Source organism: Bactrocera tryoni, chromosome 3 (genome assembly GCF_016617805.1).
Source record: "Bactrocera tryoni isolate S06 chromosome 3, CSIRO_BtryS06_freeze2, whole genome shotgun sequence".
NCBI lineage: Eukaryota > Metazoa > Arthropoda > Insecta > Diptera > Tephritidae > Bactrocera > Bactrocera tryoni.
The window spans coordinates 62,539,151-62,558,862 of NC_052501.1; the positions used below are offsets into that span (position 1 = coordinate 62,539,151).

The 19,712-nt window shown below is 35.9% G+C and overlaps 2 protein-coding genes across 2 annotated transcripts in view; both read left to right on the top strand.

Moving 5' to 3' along the window:
• The first annotated feature begins 146 nt into the window (after positions 1-146).
• On the top strand, positions 147-3,734 carry LOC120770848 (general transcription and DNA repair factor IIH helicase subunit XPD). The gene is made up of 8 exons (XM_040098450.1): positions 147-222; positions 284-744; positions 819-1,170; positions 1,231-1,364; positions 1,416-1,663; positions 1,720-2,001; positions 2,062-2,340; positions 3,128-3,734. Exons 1-8 carry the CDS (start codon positions 218-220, stop codon positions 3,677-3,679), a joined length of 2,313 nt encoding a protein of 770 aa, XP_039954384.1. The 5' UTR covers positions 147-217; the 3' UTR covers positions 3,680-3,734.
• Positions 3,735-11,586: 7,852 nt separating this feature from the next.
• Positions 11,587-19,712, top strand: part of LOC120770849 (GTP cyclohydrolase 1) — a 39,598-nt gene continuing 31,472 nt past the window's right edge. The window contains exon 1 of the mRNA XM_040098453.1: positions 11,587-12,501. Coding sequence (XP_039954387.1) covers positions 12,192-12,501 — 310 coding nt within the window. The 5' untranslated portion in view covers positions 11,587-12,191. The remainder of the gene's footprint in view (positions 12,502-19,712) is intronic.

A 19,712-nucleotide genomic window follows, 5' to 3' on the forward strand; every position in this document is an offset into this window, starting at 1 on the left:
TAATATATGAAAAATTCTTCTTCATGTTGAAAAAATACCCGTGTTCCCTATTTCAATATTATTTATGTGGATTACCTAAGTAAATTTATTTCATTTAGTTTATTTTTATCTGGCAACCTTTATATGTCCATTTATATAAACTATGGGCAACCTTTGAGAGTCAGCCGGCAAAAACTTGTTGGCGCATATTAATATTCCAAATAATAAACAACTTAGAATGAAGTAAAATAAAAAGCAATTATTATGTTTTTTTTTATGTATTTTAAAATGAACATTCTTTCAGATTAAGTGTTGATGGCTTGCTGGTGTATTTTCCGTACGAATACATCTACCCGGAACAGTATGCGTACATGCTAGAGTTGAAACGCACATTGGATGCAAAGGGACATTGCCTGCTGGAGATGCCTTCGGGCACAGGCAAAACAGCCACATTATTGTCCTTAATTGTCGCATATATGGTAGAGCATCCAGATGTTATACGAAAATTAATATATTGTTCGCGTACCGTACCGGAGATTGAAAAGGTCATCGCCGAGTTGCAAAATCTGATGTCATACTACCAAAAGAATGCGCCTGAGCCACCTGCTTTACTTGGTCTGGTACTAAGTTCGCGGAAGAATATGTGCATACACCCGGAAGTTAGTAGAGAACGTGAGGGTAAAGCAGTCGATGGAAAATGTTTTGGCCTGACGGCCAGTTATATTCGCGAACATCATGAGATAGATCCTGAAAATAATCCAATATGTAAGTTTTTTTTTTACAACATCATCAATTGAATAATATAAAAAATATACCAAATTTATCTGTATGTATATTAGGCCAATACTATGAAGGCTTTACTTTGGAAGGAAAAGAGAGTATGATGCCACCTGGTGTATATAGTATTGATGACCTCAAAGAATATGGACGCATGCGGAATTGGTGCCCCTACTTTTTGGCACGTTTTGCTATAACACATGCACAGATAGTTGTTTACAGCTATCACTATTTGTTGGATCCTAAAATAGCTGAAGTTGTGTCCAAAGAGATGACCAAACAGTGTTGCGTTGTTTTTGATGAGGCACATAATATTGATAATGTGTGTATCGATTCGATGAGCGTCAAAATCAATCGTCGTATTGTAGAACGTAGCACGAATGCATTAAATAATCTACAAAAACTGGTACAAGAGTAAGTACATGTTTATAAAAATATACTAAATCATCACATAATCCAATGCTTATGTTTTAGTATGCGTGAGGATGATGCCAATAGACTCAATGATGAGTACCAACGTATGGTACAAGGATTGAAGGATGCACAGGTGCAACGTGAAACTGATATGGTGATGGCCAATCCCGTATTACCTGCAGATGTATTGAAAGGTTTGTTTTAAAAATAAAAAATGATTTCATATTTTCACGCTTAAATTACAGAGGTTGTGCCCGGAAATATACGTAATGCTGATCATTTTCTTAGTTTCCTACGTCGTTTTGTAGAATATATTAAAACACGTCTACGCGTACATCATGTTGTGCAGGAATCACCTGCTGGTTTCCTTAAAGATGTGGCATCTAAAATTTGCATAGAACGTAAACCGTTGCGCTTTTGTGCCGAGCGTCTAGCTAGCTTGTTGAGAACACTGGAAATTACCGATATGACAGAGTATGGCGCGTTGACATTGGTAATCAAAAAAAAACTAACTAATGAACACTCGTTAACTTACAATTATGTTTGCAGATTACACATTTCGCTACTTTAGTATCCACCTACACTAAGGGTTTCACAATCATAGTTGAACCTTTTGACGATAAAACACCCACCGTCATCAATCCAATACTACATTTCAGTTGCTTGGACTCTTCCATAGCTATGGCGCCGGTGTTCAAACGCTTTCAGACTGTAGTAATCACATCAGGCACACTTTCACCTATGGATATGTATCCAAAAATTTTGGATTTCGATCCTGTTATAATGAGTTCCTTTACAATGACGCTGGCACGTCCCTGCTTGCTACCCATGGTAAAATGTTTGTAAGTTATAATTAAAATTTAATTTGAGTGTTATTTCTTGTATTTAAAGATCGTATCGAAAGGTAATGACCAAGTGGCAATATCTTCAAAATTCGAAACGCGTGAAGACACCGCAGTTATAAGAAATTACGGTCAATTGCTTGTAGAGACAGCGAAAACAGTACCTGATGGTATTGTATGCTTTTTCACTTCCTATCTCTATCTTGAGTCTGTTGTTGCCTCATGGTACGATCAGGGCATTGTGGACACTTTACTACGTTATAAACTGTTATTTATTGAAACACAGGATAATGCTGAGACTAGTTATGCGCTAATGAACTATGTCAAGGTAAGTACAAAATTAAAATTATAATACGTTTATAATACCTCCTATTAGTAGTCCCAAATTCTCCAGTTCGAGCGCTACGACGTCCGTTTAATTTTTTTTAGACTGTTTTCTTTAGTAATTATCGTTAAATGGATGAAGATTTTTGTTTTTATTTCAAATTAATTAAGCCGAATATAAAAATAATTGCAAATTTGGACGCAAAACCAAATTTGATATGATCCAATTTATTTTTGCTCAACTCAAGCAGCATTCCCCCAATATATTTAGTAAATTTAGTTATACTTTGAAATACTTAAATTTTAAGGTTATATCGGCAACTTGAGTTAATAAAATGCTTCAAAGACTGTTTTGAGTTCTGCGTCAAACAGTGGACGAAGGATAGTTGATAGGATCAGGATCGGCTGTCTCGATTGTTGGTTCCAGGTAACTTGAACAGACGCGGATTTTTACCTTTCAAAGCATTTTCAATTCGGTAACATTCCTCAAAACTTCTGGCAAATGCTTTCTAACATATCAACAATAATAAAAAATCCGTTTTTACATATGTATAACCGGTCAAGTAATGTCATCTCAAGCGTTTCCAAAATTTCCAATTTGGCTAATGTTTTACGATGCTACAACAACCATAATACTAATAAAATCACATCCATCACTGTGATTAATTTTTTAATCACATCCGTCTATAGCTCACTAAATCCAAATCAATATTAACCCGGTGCAACACATTGTACTAGGGTATAAAATCATATACACTCACATTATTCACATGCATTTTCTTCAACCGAAGGCCTGTGATTGCGGCCGAGGCGCCGTCTTGCTTGCCGTTGCGCGTGGCAAAGTCTCCGAGGGCGTTGATTTCGATCACCATTACGGACGCGCCGTACTCATGTTTGGCATACCCTATGTTTACACACAATCACGAATACTGAAGGCACGCCTCGACTATCTGCGCGATCAATTTCAGATACGTGAAAATGATTTTCTCACTTTCGATGCCATGCGACATGCGGCGCAGTGTGTGGGACGCGCTTTGCGTGGCAAAACTGACTATGGTATTATGATATTCGCCGATAAACGTTTCTCACGTCAAGATAAACGCAGTCGCTTGCCTAAATGGATACAGGAGCACTTGGTTGATAGTTTCTGTAATTTGAGCACTGAGGAGGCCATGCAATTGGCGCGCCGTTGGTTGCGGCGCATGGCGCAACCGTTCACGCGTGAAGATCAACTGGGCATATCATTGCTAACTTTGGAGCAATTGGAGAACGCTGAGAAGGAGAAACTGGAGCGGCAGGCGCAAGGCAAAGAGGGTGTGGGCGGAGAGGTGATGGAGCTGTGAAGGAGAAACGATGAAATAAAATAAATTTGAAAATAATAAAGTTTTTCTAACTTCAGTCACATTTTACCTTTGTGTAAAGAATTTGCTAAAAGCGGTAAGTTTGTGTATGCAATTCAATAATCTTTCACCATTTTCTACGTGGCATTTAATGTGTGATTTCATAAAAAAATGTAAATAAACGACTTTGAATATTCAATAAAAATTTATTTTATATTATATTTAAATCAACATTAACCGCTCTCAGACGACTTGCAAATTATAATAAAAATCTGGACCAGCCTGCTGGTGAGTTGCAATTGACTTCCGGTTAGCAGCGCCAAATAACCGGTTGCTTATTTTTAGGGTTTCTCGAGTTCTCTTGTAATTGTGTTTACTTTTGTTTATTTGTTTTTATTATTATAATTTTTTTTGTTCTTTTCGACTTGCAAGTTTAAAATTTTTTTGTTGTTTTGCATCCAATTTACTGCTCACGCTTGCTTGCAGCGCTGTTTCGAAAACAAATTACAAACGGCAAATTAAGCGCAGGCAAAAAGTGTTAATGGCATTGAACGTTAAATACAGTCCCAAAACCTTTACCTTCGGTTCGATTTATTTGACTAATTATAGATTTAAAATTTTTCGCTACAGAATATTTAGTCATTGACTTAGATAAAAAGTTCCTTTCCAAATTATTTGCTTTAAAAAGCAAAAAAGCTTAAAAAAGAAGCAAAGTCATAATTTTTTTAACGTTAACATTTTCTAAGCGTGTTAGTCCAAAAATTATATTTTTATTCTGTTTTAGTATTTCAAATCAAGTTTTTTGCATCTCAAATAATACATAGCTGTTGAAATGATATTTTTTGTTATACATTTACTGAACCTCGAAGTAAATTTATTGACACAATTTTAGGTGCTAGGAGTAGAGTAGGGTTGCAAATATTGCAATAAAAAGACAATTAAGTTATAATATAATATATTTTTTTTAGTTTGTGATCCTGAAAGTCGCAATTAAAAATTTAAAAATTAAGAAAAGAATTTAATCCCAAAAATCGAACTAAAAAATAAAATTTAATCTTAAATACCATATCAAAAAAAAAAAAGTTAATCTCAAGTTTATAGTTAAAACAAGAAACTGGTGTTTTGTATTACATATTATTTCGCGCTTCTTATTGTTGTTGTTCTAACGGTTATCAATCCCCGTTAGGATGGTAAGGGTTATCCATGTTGTCGTCGACGTCATCTAGCGGGAGGTCCAGGAAACGTGCTGTTTCGACGGTGACGGACCAAAGGGAAAGGGGTGTCAGATGAGTAGGGTTGGCAGGGCATGCAAAGAGGTGGTCAGTGTCATGCGGAGACTCATTACATGCAGGACATATGTATATCGGATATGTCGGGGTCTATTCTAGATAAGTAGGAGTTTAACCTGCGCGTTTCTCGCGGCAACTCGAGCTCTTCGTCTGCGATGGGTGGTGATTTGACTCCAAGAACGCCATTCACTGGAAGGGAGTCGGTGAAGGTGTTGATAGCTCCACTGTGAATGGCGTCCAAAGTCCGGTCGACGTACTGTACGATATCGTCGACGTAGTTAAGGAAAGACCTCTTGATACTCCTAGGAGGCGGTTCCGCTCCAAGCAGGTGGCTGCAAGGGTTATTTCTACGAAAACATTCTAGCAGGAACTGCTTGGAGAGGAGTTCATTATGCTCCTTAACTGGGAGCATAAGCGTCTCACTATGTACATACATAGGTGTTCAATGGGGGACATCAAGAGGCATCGTGTCGTAGTCCGGAATGCAGTGTTCTGGCAGGTCTGGCTTTTCCTCATCTGCGTACCACTGCATCCAGGCGACCGTGTTCTACTATTTTGGTTATGTTTGCAAACGAAAAGATTTTTTAGAAATTCGCTCCTCTTATCTAAGGCCCTCAAAAATCGTCTATCCTTGAAAAAAATCTGGGAGTGGGGAAAAAGGAATATTATTTCGCTCTTTCAGTAGTACGTATTTGAGTGTATAGAATTTTTTAAAGTTTATATTTTGATTCCAGGGACTCATGCAATAATGATAAGAAATTTACAATGACGCATTGCATTGTTTTTACTTATTTCTACCAATTTGGAAAATGTTTCTAGGACTCGTTAAGTATACTCCTAAACAGGTCTAACCTTTTCTGTAAAAACGGTAAAGACGTTGTATTGGATTCAGACGGGTGATCCACGTAGAGGTACTTTTTTCAATAGCCTCTTTATGACAGATCACCCGTGAATCGTGTCAAGTTGTCATGTTATTTTAGTTCAGTAGTGTGTGGCATTTATCATGGATAGACTCAACAACAATTACAAATCGTTCAATTTTGTTACGAAAATTCACGTTCTGAAAAGATTGTGCTTCTGGTGCTTCTCTCAACTTTTGGTCAACATAATCGGCCTACTAAGCGCACTATTCCCAACATCATCATCCATCTTGAGACCCAGCATTTATTATTGGATACTATTCAACCGAATAGATCACGTCCAGCACGTAGTAAATAATAGCAGTCGTAGCTGAGAGTGTACACGAAACCGCGGAGAGTCGATTCAGAGCCGTCCGCAGCAACACCGACTGACGTATGGAACGACTTTACGTTGATATATTAAATTAAAAGCCTACAAAATACAGCATGTTTAAGCAAAGCTTGAAAAGTTCCAAGAAGATCCGACGTTTTCGAGCTAAATTTTGTTCAGCGAGAGACCTATTTCTATCTCAATGGGTGTGTACACGACCAAAATTGGCACATTCGGGACAACGCGCAATCTGCAGAGAATGAAAGCTGCCATTTCATCCAGAAAAAACATCCAGACAAAAAAAAAAGACTTACAGTTAAAAATAATCAAATATTAACAAATTCTTGGTGTTTTAAAAACTCAAAATAACGAAAACTTTGATCGTTTTTGATCTGCCAGAACCCGATTTTTGATCAAATGAAAAACTGGTAAGCCATTGTATGGAGAATTATATGCAGAAAAAATTTGATAGTGATCGGATCGTTTGAGGATATTTGAAAAATATAGTTTTGAGAAAAACGCATTTAAAGATAAACCGATGCAGCTCTGACAAAAAAACTATTTAAGATATTAACTTAAAATTTTAGTATGTTAGTTTTAAAGGTATGGAACCTATCGAAATATGAATTTTTTTTTTTAATTTCATTAATTTTCTCCTTTAAAACAAGTACGAAATAGAAAAAAATCATAATTCCGAAATATCTTGTATATAAAATCAATTAGAATAACAATCAGTCTAGGCTAGAGCATCATTCTTTCTATAGCACTTAATTTATGATTTATTAGTTCTTGTTACTTCAATGGAAATAATCATATCATAAAATACATATCTATTATGGAAGTACATATATACACACACACTTACAAATATACTACACAATATAAACCAAAAGTTATTATAATTAGAACTAATATCAACTGGCTCTTTCTCGCAAAAGCGTGCTAATTAACACAATTTGTATAATTATCGCAAAATTTGCGCTAATTATTGTGGTTTTCAGTCTAGTTTGTGACTAGACTGCTGCGTTCGGAATTTCATTGCAGCCATGACTCAGGCAGCAGGCAAATATTGTACTTGTACAGATTCCAAAGCAAATGGTGATTTTTCATTGAATTCTTAGGTTTTTTCCTTTGATAGTAATTTATCAAGCTTAGTATAATTACTTTATCAAGAAAAAACAAAGATGTAATGCGCTTGAAACTCAATTCCATTTCCTACATTTTGAAGACCGTCAATACGCTGGGAATTTTCGCAAAATTTATAACATATATTATTTTTATACTTTACTCGTACTAGGTGCAAAAAAACTAAAAGTAGCCAAATTAATAGCTTTCCTCTCCTAAGAAATCATAGCAAAGTCTTTGAAATAAGATTTTCTGTAATATTCTTACAATTAACACTAGATATACCAGCGATTGAAGTATATATACCAAACCAGTCAAAATGACTATTCTTAAAAAGGAAGTGTTTAATGGGGTTTCCAGTCTTTATTTACTTTTAAATACATACAGTATACATATATACAGTAATATAAACTTTATAAAATTAATTCTTTAGTTATAACTAGAAAAGTCATGATATTATTACGAAAAAAAAATATTACACGTAGTAGGAATTTTAAATTGAAATACCGAAAACAGTCATTTTGACTGGTCTGGTATATTTAGTGTTAAAATTGGTTAGAATTCTAAGCAACAACGTAACATTGTTTAACAAATATGTAGAAGTTTTTAAATCAAGCATATTTATATACATACTAACGCACATATAGACATATGTATGTATGCATGTTGAAAATCGTTCGAACACCAGACAGTGCGTATACGTAACATTACCGGGGCTCATGTACAGCTGCGAACATGAAAATAGCAGAAGCCATAGCAGTTTTGTATAAATCCGTATAGAGCATATTTATCAGCTTAAAAAGTACAAGTTGGCACTTTAAAATTGTCTGACAAATCAGGGCAACTTTTGTAAACATCAAAATGTTAATAAAATATGGGACTTTTGAAAATAACGGCAAACTTCAGCTGTAAGCACGTGTTTAAACGAAACATTAGAATACCAGTGTTTGAGAAACACTATTTTCACTTTTAACGGAAAAATACGAATATATTTGAATCAATAAAGTAAAAATGAGTAAAAAAATTAAGTTTAAAATGCGGGAAAGAAGGAAAACCTTACACTGATATTCAAAAACTTCACTCGTGCTCGAAATTTTAAAGGAAAACCGGAAAAAAAGGAGCGGAGAAAGAAAAACTTCTCTTGCAGGCGATCGAAGTATCAGTGCCAGCGCCAAGTCGGACCCTTTTAAATCGGTCGATTAAGTACTGCAGCTCGAATAATTTTCTCCAGAAGTAGGTTGAAGACGTCACACGATAGGGATTTGCCTTGTCTGAAACTTCGTTTGGTATCGAACGGCTCGGAGAAGTCCTTCCCGATCCTGACGGAGCTTTTGGTGTTGCTCTGCTTACACAGCCGTATTAGTTTTGCGAGCATAAAGGCATTTCTTTTTCGTGCTGTCAAAAGCAGTTTAGAAATCGACGAAGAGGTGGTACGTGTCGGTTCTCATGGATCTTTTGCGAAATTTGACGCATGGTGAAAATCTGGCCAGTTGTTGATTTGCCAGGTCTGAAGCCGCACTGATAAGGTCCAATCAGTTTGTTGACGGTGGGCTTTAATCTTTCCCACAATACGCTCGATAGATCCTTATACGCGATGTTGAGGAGGCTTATCCCATGGTAGTTGGCGCAGATTGTGGGGTCTCCCTTTTTGTAGATCGGGCAGAGCACACTTAAATTCCAATCATTGGGCATGCTTTCGGCATTTTGGGCATTTAGGACCTCGAAGCGTACGTACGTCTAAAACACTGGAGACGTGTCTTCCGTCTACCACAACATGGTCGATCTGGTTGTTGGCTTTACGATCCGGGGACAGCCAGGCAGCTTTGCTGAATTTTTCTATGTTGGAATCTAGTACTTCAAATAACCATATTTCGGGACCCGGCGAAGTCGATCAGCCTCAACCCATTTGGGGATGTTTCCTCGTGGAGGCTAAATTTACCGATGGTTGTTCCAAAGATATCTTCTTTGCCCACCCTGGCGTTAAAGTCGCCAAGTACGATTTTGACATCGTGGCGGGGGTAGCTCTCATAGGTGCGCTTCAAGCGCTCATAGAAGGCAGTTTTGGTCACATCGTCCTTCTCTTCCGTCGAGGCGTGGACACAAATCACCTATATGTTGAAGAACTTCGCTTTGATGCGGATTGTGGCTAGATGTTCATCCACCGGAGTGAATGACAGTACACGGCGACGAAGTCTCTATCCCACCACGAATCCCATACCGAACATGCGCTCCTTTATATGGCCACTCTAGTAAACGCCACAAGGACTACTCGCCTGAGCCCTTGTCTCGTGTATCGCATTTCTTGGACGGCGGTGATGTCAGTCTATATTTTCACGAGGACATCAACCAGCAGGCCAGCAGCACCTTCCCTAATAAGGGACTGAACATTCCAGGTGCATGTTCTCAAATCGAAATCTTTAATTCGTTTGCATGGTCGTCATCAAAAGGGGGTCTCTCATCCTAGGCTGTTGGAAATTTTTCCCAAACCCAGCGCATAACCCTGTGGAGGGGATGTTTCGCTTTCTCACTTTAGCTCGCCTTCAAACGGATGTTCTTTGGCTACCCAGAGGATACTTGGTCAAAGACCGGAAGTCGTGAGCCATGTGTAAAAGAATCCTTTCTGGCCACTCCGAAGTGAATGGCCATCAGAGAACTTTTCTCACTTGCGTCAACTTCTACACATGACTCCATCCTGAGAACTACATATTTCTAAAATATATGACATATATGCATTTTTAATAGAATTAACATTTTTATAAGGTTTTTATTTTTATTTCTGCATATACATATATTTTTTAGTATTTTCATATTTTTCTATTATTTTCTTATGGCAGTTTTTAAGCGTTAAAAAATTAAAATTAGAATTTTTTAACCAATTAATTAATAAATTATTATGTACATATGTATGTATGTATATTATATTTTTAAATTAAAGTATTTACTTTTTTTTAAATAGCTTCTTTTAATTTATTTCAACTTTTTTTTAACCTTCATAAATATTTCTGTAATAACATGAATTTGTGTTATGGAAATTTTCATTTTTTCGAAACAAGTTTTACTCTCTTTAAATTTTTTGAGAATTCTTACAAATTTGTTATTTTTTCATATTAGTATTTAATTATATTCAGAACATTTTTCAAGGTTTTTATAACAGTTTTTAGTTCACTGGGGAGCGTTGTGTCGTATGAGTAACATCGCATCCTTTGAGCGGAAACTTTCGTTGCGTATACGCACCTGCACAATTCTAATAAATTCGCTCACTTGGAATTTATGTAAATAAAGCAATGCGATGATACATTAGCTGGAATGTTACAAATGAGTAACAGTGGTCGGGTTTACAATGAATGTATGTATGTATGTACATATGTATATATGTGTGTATGTACATGGTCTTGACAGGTTAACTGTAAGCTTTGTTGCTGTGCTTGCGGTTTTAGTTACAGTGAACAAAATCACGTCGGTTAAGCACAAAAACATAGCGAAAGCAATTGCAGCTAAAGCTGAGACCAACAACAATAAAGCGTGTGAAGCACTGCGAGAGCCGTGAGTAAGAGCTGTGAGCGAATGACAACAGTCAATGACTCAGTGACCGCTACGGTGACTAGTCCAACTTGGTAAGCAGATATGACATAGAATCGAAATTGTCAACGGAACTTACCCCCTTAGCATACATTCACAAACATACATATACATACATACACACATGTGCTGATACCAGCGAATGAGAGTGAGTGAGTAGTAGTGTTGATTTTATGCTGGACACGCATTTGGTGCTCGCGCATGCGTGTGTGTGTAACTGTGTCTACATGTTCCGTGAGCATTGAGCGTCTAACAGAACTTTGAGGAAAGAGCTACTTTGTGCTTGATTTTTGCAAAATCCACAAAATCACAGAGAAAAGAATAGAAACAACAATAATAAGAATGGTGAATGACGTACTAACATGGAGAATATTACCCGTCATAGACTCAGTCTCAGACTCGGTTTTGAGAGCGTAGCATGTCTTGTAGTCTTCGAACAAAACTAAACTCAATAGCTTCGACTAACTAAGGCATAAGCAACAACAAAAACAAGCCAAGTAAATGTAATTGCACCCGATACTGATACTGAGCAACAAATCAGTTGCCGAATTGGCAACGATTCAAATGCAGAGCAATAATATAAAGCGCCGACAACTACAACCACAAGCACACACACGATAATTGAAGGAAATATACACACACACACATATGCGAATCTATGTATGTATGTAAATATACGTTTACCATAATATTCGCGCGGCCAGCTGCTACAGAGCAGAAGGCAACAACAAAAATAAGAAGCTAAAAAAGAACTTTCCGATTTTCATAATAAAAAGGTTTCCACTAAATGACGAGCCGTTTAGTCGGCTATCGATGCTGAGGAAAGTGAAACGCGACACGCCAAACACCAAACCCCAAACGTCAAGCACTATAAACGCGCCGCAACAAAGCTTGTGAATAAAGTGAAAAATACAACAAAAAAAATACGTGCGTGTAAGAAGACTAACGTAAATAAATCAAAGTGTCAACTTGAAGCGCTTCAAACAAATAATATCAAGCAGCCATTTGAAATTGGTGTGTGCGTTTCGTTTATCCACAAAGTGCGACTAAACGACTTTTGAAGTAACATTACAGTCTTTTTTTTAATAATTTCGAACTTACGCAAAAATTAAAAAAAACGCGTTTTTAATAACCACCAAAAATAAGCTACAAAACCGCGAATTACAGTTTGTGCCACAGTTAAACAGTATTTTAAAAACTAATATAACAGTCTAAACATTTAAAGCTGCCAAATTTTCCAAATAATATCCAAATATTTTGCACAGAAAAATTCAAAATAAAATAATATTGAAATGAAGCAGTTAAATGAAACAGTAGGCCAACAGCAACAAAACGGCATCGCCACCGTAAGTCAACAAGAGCAACAACAACAACAGCAGCAGCAGCAATCAACAGCGTTACAGCGCCATTTTGCAGAGGATTTGGCAAGTAACGGCGAACAGAAACAGCAGCAAACGCCGCAACAGCTGATGCATTCGCTGCCGAATAAGAATAGTATGCAGCTGGCATTAACGGTAAATGGCAGTAACGGCAGCATTAGTGGTACAAGCAGCAGCGGCAGCAACTTTCTGGCACAGAACGGCAAGAATGGCAGTGAAAATGGTGAGCATGTATTTGCAGTTTATATACATATGTATGTACGTAGATATGCATTAGGAATGTTTATACACTTATTATATACGAATGCTGGTATGGGAATGTAGAGAGCACGAGTAAATGCTCCATGTATGTAATTGGCTATTGCTTTAAAATTTTAAGGTAGTTAATCCACCTTAAAATTTCAAAGCAATTTAAAAAGCAAAATTGACAATAAAAAGTGTTTAATAGGGAAAACACAATTGATTAAAAAATGAAAAAAATGTTGATCAGGTGTGCATTAATTCTTTAACCCAAAAAAGCTATTTAATTTTTTTTTCCTCACCGGAACTCTATCATGTGATTATAAGCATCAATAATCAATGAATTTATCAAATAAAATTTTACTAAAATACGTTTAAATATATTAAAATTCGTAGAGCAAATATATTTTCCGATGTAATTCAGGATTTTGCATTTCTAAATAACACTTTCATGTTGTATTCATCAACGCTGTTTTTTAAGTTAAACCTTTAGGCCACCAATGTAATAATGAGTGCTACCCGATAACTAAAATCTTATATACACGCTGGTGTCGCATCGAGCAGAATTTTTTGCAAAAAGAAATGCTACACAAAAGAACTAAGAATGTCAATGAATGATTTTTAGTTTTAAAATTATTTAATATTTAAAACAAATAACTTCAAAAAAATAAGTGTCGACAGCAAAATATTATATCTTATTACCAAACAGACCCCTTATGACCAAGACTCACGCTATACTTACCTTAAACCAAATTCGAAGGTTTCTGTTCGAAAGTGAATCCTTTCCTTATTTATAAAAGCTTATTTTATTAATTTTTGTTGTAGATTTGTCAAATGATTATTTTGAAATCTTAAGCTGAGCTCAGTAAATGGCTGCATTTCTTCTATGCCACTTTTTTATTTTCTCTCACTTAAAATTTAATATTAATAATTCTTATATTTTAAACCCTTTAACAGGGTATATAAAGTATGCCACGAAGTTTATAACACACATAAAGGGTGTTTCCGAAGGCATCAGCGTGACGAGCTGAGCCGATTTAGCCATAACATGTCCACGGTATGACTATCAATCTAAAATTTTGCACACTTCCTTTTCTCCCAAGGAGCTGCACATTTATCGGAACTGCCGATATCGGACCACTATAGCATATAGTTCTTGTTTTGAAACTTTCTTTTGTGAAGTTTATTACAGCATTTTTTTGTTTAAAGCTCAATTCCGCCATTACAATATCCATTTTTTCTCCACTATTTCCAGTAATGCTAACGTTTCTCACCAATAACGCAGGGAATGTTGATTTCTAACTGTCCATGTCCCCATAATTCCCCAAAAATAATCTAACGGACAAAAATCGCATAACCTATGTAAAGCTTTTGCAATTTATGTGATCTACGATTGTGTTCTTAAAAATACATGCCAATTAAGTGATGACTTCACCGGAGCTTTTCACTTCAAATATCGAAATTTCGCGTAGCATACACCTTTAGCCCCAAATATTACTAATCACAGCTGCTCAAGTTTGATGCTAAAATTTCGATTTTTATACTCTCGCAACAAAGTTGCTAAGGAGAGTATTATAGCTTTGTTCACATAACGGTTGTTTGTAAGTCCTAAAAATAAAAGAGTCAGATATAGGGTTATATATACCAAAGTGATCAGGGTGACGAGTAGAGTTGAAATCCGGATGTCTGTCTGTCCGTCCGTCCGTCCGTTCAAGCTGTAACTTGAGTAAAAATTGAGATATCATGATGAAACTTGGTATACGTATTTTCGGCCCACTGCCACGCCCACAAAATGGCGAAAACCGAAAACCTATAAAGTGTCATAACTAAGCCATAAATAAAGATATTAAAGTGAAATTTGGCACAAAGGATCGCATTAGGGAGGGGCATAGTTGGACGTATTTTTTTTGGAAAAGTGGGCGTGGCCCCGCCCCCTACTAAGTTTTTTGTACATATCTCGGAAACTACTACAGCTATGTCAACCAAACTCTATAGAGTCGATTTCTTCAGGCATTTCCATATACAGTTCAAAAATGGAAGAAATCGGATAATAACCACGCCCACCTCCCATACAAAGGTTATGTAGAAAATCACTAAAAGTGCGTTAACCGACTAACAAAAAACGTCAGAAATACTAAATTTTACGGAAGAAATGGCAGAAGGCTTTTTTTAAAAATTGAAAATGGCGTGGCGTCGCCCACTTATGGACCAAAAACCATATCTCAGGAACTACTAATCTAATTAATTTTACAGCAAAATAAAAAAATATGTAAATGACGGATAATGAAATCTCGATTATCACTTTATCATGCGAGAGTATAAAATGTTCGGTGACGCCCGAACTTAGCCCTTCCTTACTTGTTGTAAATAAATTTCCACGATTTGATTATTGTCAATTGTTAAAGAGTTCAGTGTCTGATCGCGCTGTGTGTTTCAATTATTTCCTACATGATTTGACACAAATTCCAGATGTACTCACTGATTATTCATGATACTCGTTGGTACCATATAAATTTGTTGCTACGGATCATATCAGCTGTTCAGTGTTTAATCACATTAACTTTTTAATGGCTCATGCTTATCTTTTTTAAATATTATAGTAAATAGAAAATACTACAGCGTGAGGCAAGAGATAGTTTAGAATTCATGCTCAAAGTTTATTTCATTTTTCATAGCTTTTATATTATTTTTTAGTTGATCCAAATTTAATATCAAAACAAAATGAAAACTACCGTAATATTACAATTGACGGGGAAATTTTGATTTTCAGCATATGAAAGTGGTATGTTGGTACACTTAGGCATTTAATCGAGAATTACTCCACCCATCGTAATATTAGTTTTCTAATGTTCTTCTTTTTGTACGAGCGGTTTTTTTGCAGAAAATAGTGCTTGAGATAACATGAAGAACTCATCAAAAGATGGTTGTATAAGTAACCACGAAACGTGGTAGATATTTAGCGATAGTGTAGGGTGTAAGGCAAGGTATTTAGTTTCCCAATCTCCCGACAAAGCGGACATAACGATTCTTTGAATTTTTAGGCGGAATGCTTTCTAAATGGGTTATATGTATAGAGTTAGAAGGCCGAAAACCCGAATTTTCCAGAATTTTTTTCTGAGATAACTTTTAAATTTATTAATTCAAAAACTTTTACACATATTACGATATCTTTTAACTGTATTTTAAAACTTAGTATTAGTAAAAATTATTATTTGAAAAGAACTACAGCTGATCTCTGGGAGCTCCTCTCAAAAAAGACGTTTTGCGGTGATCACTATATCTCTGAACTGGATCCTCTGAAAAAAAACAAACATTGATTAATTGTGGCAGGCTAGCAATTCACAAAAAAATAAATAAAAAAAAAACTCTCGGTGAGAAGTTTTAGACCTCAAAGTTGCCATTGAGCCAATTCTCGTTAATTAAGGGGGTATTCTGGTTTAGAAATTCGAAAAAAACGAGTTTTTTTTGCATATTTTTATAGTATAACGCTTCAAGAAAATGTCCCTAAGAGAATTTTTCGAAATTCAAATTATTTTCCGAGTTACAGCTCATTTTGTGACTCCGACTCCGACTGCGCGCGACTAGTTCTCAAACTTTAAACTCGTTTTTCTCATATGTAACTACTTTTCTTGAAACGGTGTGCATGATATCTCAAGTTCTACTCAACCGATTCACATGAAATTTTACACAGAGCTTTCTTATACATTATAGTATCGCACTACGAAGAGCTTTCGAAAGATTTTTTTTTTTTATTTTCAAAAACTTCCGAACCACAAAAACACAGGGCAAATATGAAACTTTTTTTTCAAACCTCCACCATTTTGTAAAATTTTTTTTTTCAAAACGTTTCATAGTGAGAAAACTACATTTTTACTCTTCACGGATTTCGCATAAATTTTCATTTTAGGTCACGGAAAGGATTTATATCCTGCACACCAGGACAAGCCATTGCTTCATCAGTCTCTACATACTTCGCCGACCTGTCGTTTTTTTTAAATTAAATTTGTTTTTCTTATATTATTTATGTTTTGTATTCTTAGAATATCAATAAAAAGCATGTAAAAAATAGTCAAAATAATTTTTGATTTTTTTTATCGCCTCAAAAAAAATACCTAAATTTCGGGCTTTTAAACAGAATACATTTAAATACAATTTTACAACTCAAAAGTTCCAAAGAAAACGGCAATTTTAAAATAAATATTTCACGTGTTTTGAGAGACCAAATGTCAATACAGTAGAGGCCCGCTAATCCGGACACGGCCTAATCCGGATTCCACTGTAATCCGGACAGGGTTAAAAAATTCAAAAATTCTATTATGTCCCTTGTAATCCGGACCGACATTCTCTATCCGTATTCTCTAATCCGGATCACATATTTATTATTCACTACATTCACTTTTATGCTTTATTGTTTTAAGTTTTTTTTTTGGAACATGTGTATTATTTGTTATAATAAACAAACAGAAATTTTTAAATATTTTTTCTTAATACGAGTACATAGTTCTGATATGTCTTTGGTAATCCGGATCCCCTGATATTCCGGATAGGGGCCGGTTTTAATTCATCCGGATTAGCGGGCCTCTACTGTATTTGTTTTTATTATTTTGATAAATGTACATGCCCCTGCAGTATGTAATGTATGTAAAATGTTCGGCTATAAACATTGCTTACCTCGTCTGTAACAGATTTAGAGTCGTTAGACGTGGTTTTACGAGCTTTACGAGCTATTTCCGTTCGTTAAAAGAAATGGATCAAAGAATTTGTTAGTGAGTTCTTGACCAAAAACAATACTGTAATGACGCCTCTGCCTCCATATTGGCCAGATACGCAAAGCCGTGTCACATTTTCCTATTTCCAAAAATAAAGAGAACCTTAAAGCACCGTCTTTTTACAAGCAGAAATTATATTAAAAGCGCATAGCTGAAAGAGCTAAAGACTATTAAAAAAATTGAGTTTTAGAAGTACTGCTGGCATAAGTGTAAAATATCGAATGGTGACTATTTTGAAGACGACAACGTTAATGTCGCCAAATAAATACATAGCTTTTTCAAAAACCGAAAATTCCCATTAATGTAGACAAATGAATACGTAGTTTTTTCAAAAGCCGAAATTACCGTTATTTTTTGAAAAATATAGTATTTGTCTTTCGAGCTTTTAGAGGCTGTCAAGAGCAATTATAGAGGTTGGAAATGTTCAGAGTTCAACATTTTGGTTTCGGAGATAGTTTGAATATATGAAAGTACATAATACTGCGTTTGAGGTTATCATTCAAGGCATTAGCCTTAAACTAAATAGGTTTCTGATCGCCAACTAACACCGCCAGGGAGGCTAATAACAGAGTTATCGATATTACAATTCACTCTGAAAGTTCCGCTTCAGTGCTTTTGCCTCGGTATTCAGCTCCTTTTACACAAATACTGACACTGACTCATTCATATTCAGTGACAAAAAAAAAACTTCAAAAACAAAGGCCACACAAATGCAACCTTGTGCAGTGCTATAAAATATGAAACCGTTATAAAGGAAAAGGTCGTAATTCACCGTAAAATTGTAGGGTTGCAATGTGGTTAATGCTTACGCACAGTTTGCCTACTTTTCCGCTACGTTTGAGATGCACTACACTGCTACACTCGTAAATATACACATACATACATATGCATGTGTGTATGTTCAATGTCAATTTAACACCATAAAATGCCAAGATTAAATTTCAAAACACAAAGGCCTTTCACACGACTTCGCCAAATGGCTGAAATCAATATCAATATGCACTTGTGGTTTATGTGCACCTCGTTGCATACCGAATCTTACAGCATACAATGGATACTTTTCATAGAAATAGAAATAACATTAGAATTGTGCGGTTCTGATTGATTCCAATGCCCATTAAATACTACAAATTCTTAACAAATAAATTTAATGCAACTAACATTCCAGACATACGTATGTATACGTGCGTGTATGTATGTGTGCTTTTATGATTATCTGTCGGTGCTTAATTGTTTACACAGGTTTCTATGTTGTGCCGCCTCATAGAGGTGACCCTTTACCACATTACCTGTTATGCACTCGCATCCATTTACATACAAACACACACTTTCAGACATATGCGCTGATGAAATACTTGAGAAATGGTAGCAATTTGAATCATAAAAATAATCTCAAATTGCAGGTATTAAAATAACTGTGACACGTGTAATGAAAAGACAACAACACTATCGTTGGTAATTGGCTAGAGCGACTTACCACTATGAGCAAAAAATAGTAAGACTTTGTTCATGACTTTCGAATACTTAAATTATTCTACAAAATCTATGTCGCCCCCTCAAAGTAATCCCCTTTTGGCTCCAATACACTTGTGCCAACGTTTTTTCCAATCTACGAAACAGTTGTTAAAGTCAATTTCTGGAATAGCCTTCAATGCGCGTAGCGATTCATGTTTAATGCCTTCAATAAGGCGAATAAGGAGGTTGCGGCACGATAATGGTTGAAAATTTGGCGAAAATTTCACCTAGAATCAATGAAGTATGCGACGGTGCATTATCGTGGTGCACAAACGAAGAGTTGTCGGCCCAAAATTCCGATCTCTTACGCTCAATCCGATCTAAAACGCTCAAATAGTATTCCGTATTAACATTTTGGCCGGTCGGGACTTATTCGGTGAGCACCATACCTCGATAATCGAAGAAAACTGTCAACATAACCTTGATTATTAACCTGCTTTGACCTGGTTTTTTCGGCTTCGGCTCATCTTTGCCACGATATTCAGCCGATTGATGATCTGTTTCCGGGTCGTAAGCATATATCCAAGACTCATCGCTAGTAATAGTATGTTTCATGATATCCTGGTAGTCGAAAAGCATTGTTTCACAGACGTTGACGCGACGCTGTTTTTCGAAAAAAAATTTAATGATTTTAGAACCAATCGTGCTTTCACTTTTCTTAAGTCCGATCCGATATTCCAACGATACCAATAAGATCTCTGACTGTTAATCGTCGATTCTTAAGAACCAATTATTTTATTTTATTGACGTGTTGATCATCAGTTGATATTGATGGCCGTCGTGGACGTGGTTCGTAGTCAACGCGTTCTCGACACTCTTTGAATAATTTGTACCAATCAAAACACTTGCTCGCGATAAACAATTATCACCGATGTCAATGTCGTCGTATACCTCATACAGCTCATCGTTC